A 5,913-nucleotide genomic window follows, 5' to 3' on the forward strand; every position below is an offset into this window, starting at 1 on the left:
AGTTTTCCACCTAGAATGATTTTTCGAGCTGTGATGAATCCTAGATACTTCCTGAGGTAGATAATCATTAAGGGAAAGGGAAATAATCATAAGGTACTTCACTATGGTCTTATTTTGACCTGTATGCATCATCTAAAACTCTTTGCAGAAAATTGTCTTCATGGGTTGAAAACTTGCCGAGGAGAAGATAAAGTCTGGATTTCTGCAAGCTTTTGTTTCCATGGAGTAAACAGTGGATCATAAGTAGAATAAATTTGAAAATGATCTTTGCATGAGCAATGTGAATTTCCATTGGATTAGGTACTAAGCTACCCACAAAATCCCAACTTCAAAAAGGAGAACCACCTGGCTGTAAAATGTGGAGAAGGGGAGAATGGAAAATCTGATGAAAACTCATTCCACCTAGGGGGCTTAGATCTAGACTCAAACACTTATGACTTTACTAAAATATAAATTTCCACTTTACTAATTGGGTAGAAGAAGAAAAGTGGGGGCAACACCTGCCACCTCTTTCCTAGTAGTGGCGATGGTGGTTGGCACCACCACTCAATTTCTCCACCCTATCGTGGCTCCTGTTGGTCCCCAAGTCTGGTGGCTCTCCCTCTTAGTGCTCCTCGAGTGGTTTCTTGCAATTGGCCTTTTTGCTTGGAGTTGGCTACTTCACCCTCATGAGGTAATACAAAGGATGGTGACCAAGCCCCCAATGATGCTACTAATGGTTGGACTATTCCCCGCCTACCAATTCCAGGGATGACTAGAGTTTTCATGATCGTGATGAACTACCCCCTCAGCTAGCACTACTTTGGGAGCCTGAGGGGGTGCTTAAATATTTTTCTTGATGAATAGTTGTTGATTCCAACTTCGGCTATGTGAACTCTCACGAGGTGATCTTGTATCCCTCGACCCTTTTTTTTCAATTGTAACTAGTATATTATTTATTTATAGAAAATGAGTATTCATCAAAAAAATTATAAAAAATAAGTAATGACAGTGACTAGAATTTAAACTACTGAATAGGGTTCTCAATAAAATATTTATCTACAACTAATATAAAATGAAATTGAATAAAATTTTAATAGTAGAGATCAACTCTTCAGTCAAATGGAACTATGGCATCGAACATTTTTTAACAATTAATTAAACTATCAAATTTCATCTATTTTTTTACCATAATATGACATTTTAGTAAGTTGCAATTTTTTTAACAAAATAATGATAAAAAATTAATTTTCTCAAATATAATTATTTTAACGATATGAGCCTAACTGAATTGGAAATAAAAAAGCTTAATTTGTTAAAATCAATCTGAATAGTCTTTTCTTATAAATATGTTATTAACATATTAAACTAAATATAATTTAATGAAACTTATACACATATATATAATGAAAACTCTATATTTTAAACTCTCCAACTCTCTCGAACTTCGCTGCATTGCAGCCTTGCCAAAGATAATAGATTTAATAAATCAAACGTTCTTAGATACTTGTGTCCTTCACTTATTCTTTTTAGATTTTCACACAAACTTTATAAAACAAAATACATGGAACTAATAGGTTTTCCTTACAAAAACCAAGGAAGAGAAGTGAGTAGAATTGAAAGGAGTGAATGGGAACATTTTGAGGGCCGTGCTCTGCGTAGCGTATGCGGCGATACCACTTGTGATTCAATTTAATACAATTGGCCAGAACCGTCCATTAAAGCTATACCAATCCTATATTGAACCCACTGTAACAGTCCACACTAACAAATTCAACTTGGCACATGACCAGCTGGCAAATCACATTCTAATTAGATGTGCACTCCCTTACATATATGTCGGCGGTTTTCTATCACTGGCCCTCCTTCCGTAACGTTCGCCTCATATAGCGCACCTTCCTTCCCTCTATAAATCTATATACACCCACCCACCACATCAAACAAATCAATCAGGCTTTGAAATTGTGTTGGCAATTCTTATTAAATTCTCTGGTTATATCCCCAAAAGGATATTGTTGACAGCTTCAGAAATGCAGAGATCAATTGGTTTAGCTTCGGTTACTTTGCTTCTATTCCTCGGCCTTGTAACAGCAAAAGAGGGTAAGCTTGCTTTTTCAAAAGAAACTATTCAGTTATCTTGAATGTTTCTGCATTCTCTGATGATAGAATAATATCAAGAGTAAAAGAGTAATATAATCAATTTTTTTTTTAGTATTCCCATTGGTTGTGCTAGTATTTTTTCCATAAATTTCAGGTTACACTCTATGATCTATCATGATCAGGATGTAAGGAGAACATAGATACAGTCCTGATTCATCGTTAGAATAATAAAAAACAGAAGGAGAGTAGATTTCTTTGTGCTATCCATCATTGTAATGATAAATGAAAGAGTGTGATTGAGTATGTTGATGTAAAGAACATTTACATAATCACAATTAAATCTGTAAACAATATTTATCAATTAGAGTGTATGTTTTTTGATTCAAGGCTACCCTTAAACATCACACACTAATAAGAAAAAAATCAAGCTTGGACAGCCTAAGTAAATTTGACTATTTAACATTTGAAACATTTAGTATATTTGATTGTGTATAACATTTTTATTTCATCAATGTTTCAGATCACTCTATATCATCCATCATTAGGATGCAATTATTTTCCTTATGCTCTCTTTCATCCCAATGATGGATTCAAGAGAATTATTTTTCTTATGCTCTCTTGCACTGTGATGATGGATCATGTTGTGTGACTTATTTTCATCAACATTTCAATTCAAACTACATGATCCATTATCAGTATGCAATTATTTTCCTAATGATCTCTTTCATTTCATTATGCAAGGAAACACAAGGAAAATAATTCATTTCGTTATGCTCTCTTGCATCGTCATGATAGATCATGCAGTACAATCTGTTAATGATATAGAAAACTTTTACAAAATCAGATATTCTAGAAATTGAAGAAATCTAATAACTTTCTATTTAACACTTTTTCCCCTAAAGATCAACCTTAATTAATGATAGTTACAAGCTAGATATGATTAGACTGTGCCAATTTTGTTTACATCAACATTCCCCATCATTTTAAAATAATATAAAGATTATGAACATAAAGGAAAACCCACATTTCAACTGATTTTCCTGTTTTTTTTCCTTTCCAGGATTGGTTCCGAATGGCAATTTTGAGATAGGCCCAAAGCCATCGGATATCAAGGGAACTCTAATCATAGGAGAAAATTCCTTACCATACTGGCGAGTAAAGGGCATTGTGGAATACATAGAATCCGGTCATAAACCCCAAGATATGATAGTGGTTGTTCCTCGAGGAACACGCGCGGTTAGGCTGGGAAACAAGGCGACTGTTATCAGCCATGGCGTTAAGGTGACGAAAGGTGCATATTATTCCCTTTCATTCCATGCTGCTCGAACTTGTGCTCAGGCAGAGAGTTTGAATGTCTCTGCTCCGCCTGTGTGGGGAGAGATATCAATTCAGACGGTGTATAGTAGCACTGGATGGGATGCATATGCGTGGGGATTTCGAGCTCCTAATGAGACTGTTGAATTTCATATTCATAATCCGGGTGAGGATGAAAATCCTGCTTGTGGACCAGTTGTCGATGGGGTTGCTCTCAAGCGCTTGAGATTGCCCAAATCTTCAGGAGGTTGGTGTTGTAGTGATTGTTTGGAAGTGGGCTGTTAAAATATTAAGGTTTATTATTAGGTTAAAAGTGTTAAATAGTTAAAATTATTTATTTTTTCAAATTTAATTTCTTTTCATGACTGTTAGATCTACATCTAAATGGATACTGTCAAATTTAAACTAATATACTATAATTAAAATCTAGATTGGCATAGCTAGCTTTAAAAGATGCACTCCATATTTAGCTTGTTTAAACTTCATTTTTGCTTTACCCAAAATCTGAAAACTTTAGCCTTGTAATATCATTCATTTTCTTGTCTACTTTTAGGTCAATGATCAAATCTTCTATAATTAGTATGGTCCTATCACTTTGACTTGTTTTTGATATACTATTATGAATTGCAACAATCTACTACCATTAACATCTAGATTGTCATAGTTATGTTTAGACAACTCAATCTACTTTTAACTTGTTTAAACTTGAATGCATTCTTTCTGCGATGGATTGTGTAAATATTTTTAAGCACCGAGTTTCCGATCATACTACATGATCCATCATAGGATGGAGGAGAGCAACGGAACATGAAAAATATTTGCACATTCCTTTGCTCTCCCACATCCCCATGATAGATCGTGTAGTATGATAGGAAACGTTAGTGTTAAAAAATATTTACACTATTGATTCCAAAAAGAATACATACATAAATATAGTTTGTAAAATTCTAGTAGACTTAATTGTTAAACTTAAATATTCCTTAGCCTAAAGTTTAAAAAAATTAGTCTTATATACATATTTGTTATCTTGTTTTAAGATAATGATTAAACAATCTAAGGGCCCATTTGGCAATGAATACAAGTGGAATAGGCATATGTATATTCTTAAAATTTTGAATTTTTTGTTTGGATGCACTAAATTGGAATGGGAATAAAATTGGAATACGTATTCCAGTTTTGGTCTAAAAATGAGAATTTGCTATTCCATCTAAATAGGTGAAATTAGTATACGTATTCCTATTCCAATTTTTTAATTTTACAAAACATAAATTTTTGAGTTCGTGAATTCCCCATCAAATTTTGGGTGAACCAAACAAGAATAGAAATATGTAATCCCATTTTCTATTCGAAAATGACTATTCTAAAATAAGTATTCCTATTCCCATTTTTATATTCCTGCAATGTAAACAACATTTTAAGCTAACTTATTTGAATGGCTTATCTACAATCACCTCATCTATAAACCAGATCCATATAATCGCCTATAAATAAGCTCTTTGAACAAATCAAACCCTAAAATATGTTATTCAAAGTTATCTTATCTCACATGAATTGTGCAATACTTTATAGTATATAATGATTTGTGGGTGCAGAGAATCTGATAAGAAATGGAGATTTTGAAGAGGGCCCCTACGTATTTCCCAACGCATCATCAGGTGTTCTAGTTCCTACAATCCGAGAAGACGCCGTGTCTGCCCTGCCCGGATGGGTGGTGGAGTCACAGAGGCCCGTCAAATACGTTGACGCCATCTTCCACCATTTTGCAGTCCCACAAGGTAATGCGGCGGTGGAACTCATTGCAGGAAAGGAGAACGCCATTTCACAGACAGTGAGAACAACTCCCGGTAAGAAATACAACCTGACATTTCTGGTTGGAGATGCGGGCAACCAATGCAAAGGGCAGCTTGTGGTGGGGGTTTATGCCGGGATGGAATCAGTGAAGGTTCCATACGAGTCTGAAGGAAAAGGAGGGTTTAAAAACGCCACGCTTTCCTTCACTGCGGCTTCTAAGAAGACAAGGGTTGTGTTTACCAGTGATGTCTACACCATGCGCAGTGATGATGGCGTCACTTTCTGTGGGCCGGTTATTGATCAAGTCGCTTTGCGTTGATTGTTTTCAGAGTAGTTAGGGTTTGCTTGTAGATCGAGCATTATCATGGGTGCAAACGATGCACTTTGCATCACGGGTAATTGTTCTATTTCGTATCATGTTCTCGCATTAATGCCGAGTCTTCTGATGTTCCTGCTACATATTGTTGTTTATCTAAGTTTAGATTAAGTTCTGGTATTTCTTCTTTTGTTCCAGTGATCGTTTGTGTGAGATAAATATGATTATTTACCACTGCTCGTCTGCTCAACTGATGGACGGATACGATAATGAGTGATTTCTTTTTATCAATATTTTCTAAAGAAACAAGATTAATAATATTGTGTGCATATTATTGTTTCTAGTTTTGAAATTAAAATTCTAAAATTTGAGTAGTATAACTTATTATTGTGCCATTTCATTATATATAGTGA

General features: G+C 34.8%; 1 protein-coding gene across 1 annotated transcript; it reads left to right on the forward strand.

Moving 5' to 3' along the window:
* Positions 1 to 1,988: 1,988 nt before the first annotated feature.
* On the forward strand, positions 1,989 to 5,622 carry LOC149545803 (BIIDXI-like protein At5g11420). The gene is made up of 3 exons (XM_089794464.1): positions 1,989 to 2,079; positions 3,140 to 3,640; positions 4,986 to 5,622. Exons 1-3 carry the CDS (start codon positions 2,010 to 2,012, stop codon positions 5,501 to 5,503), a joined length of 1,089 nt encoding a protein of 362 aa, XP_089650590.1. The 5' UTR covers positions 1,989 to 2,009; the 3' UTR covers positions 5,504 to 5,622.
* Positions 5,623 to 5,913: the final 291 nt, after the last annotated feature.

The sequence above is a fragment of the Cupressus sempervirens genome, chromosome 7, assembly GCF_028749045.1.
Source record: "Cupressus sempervirens isolate cs-2001-9-10 chromosome 7, ASM2874904v1, whole genome shotgun sequence".
In the NCBI taxonomy this organism is placed as follows: Eukaryota; Viridiplantae; Streptophyta; class Pinopsida; order Cupressales; family Cupressaceae; genus Cupressus; species Cupressus sempervirens.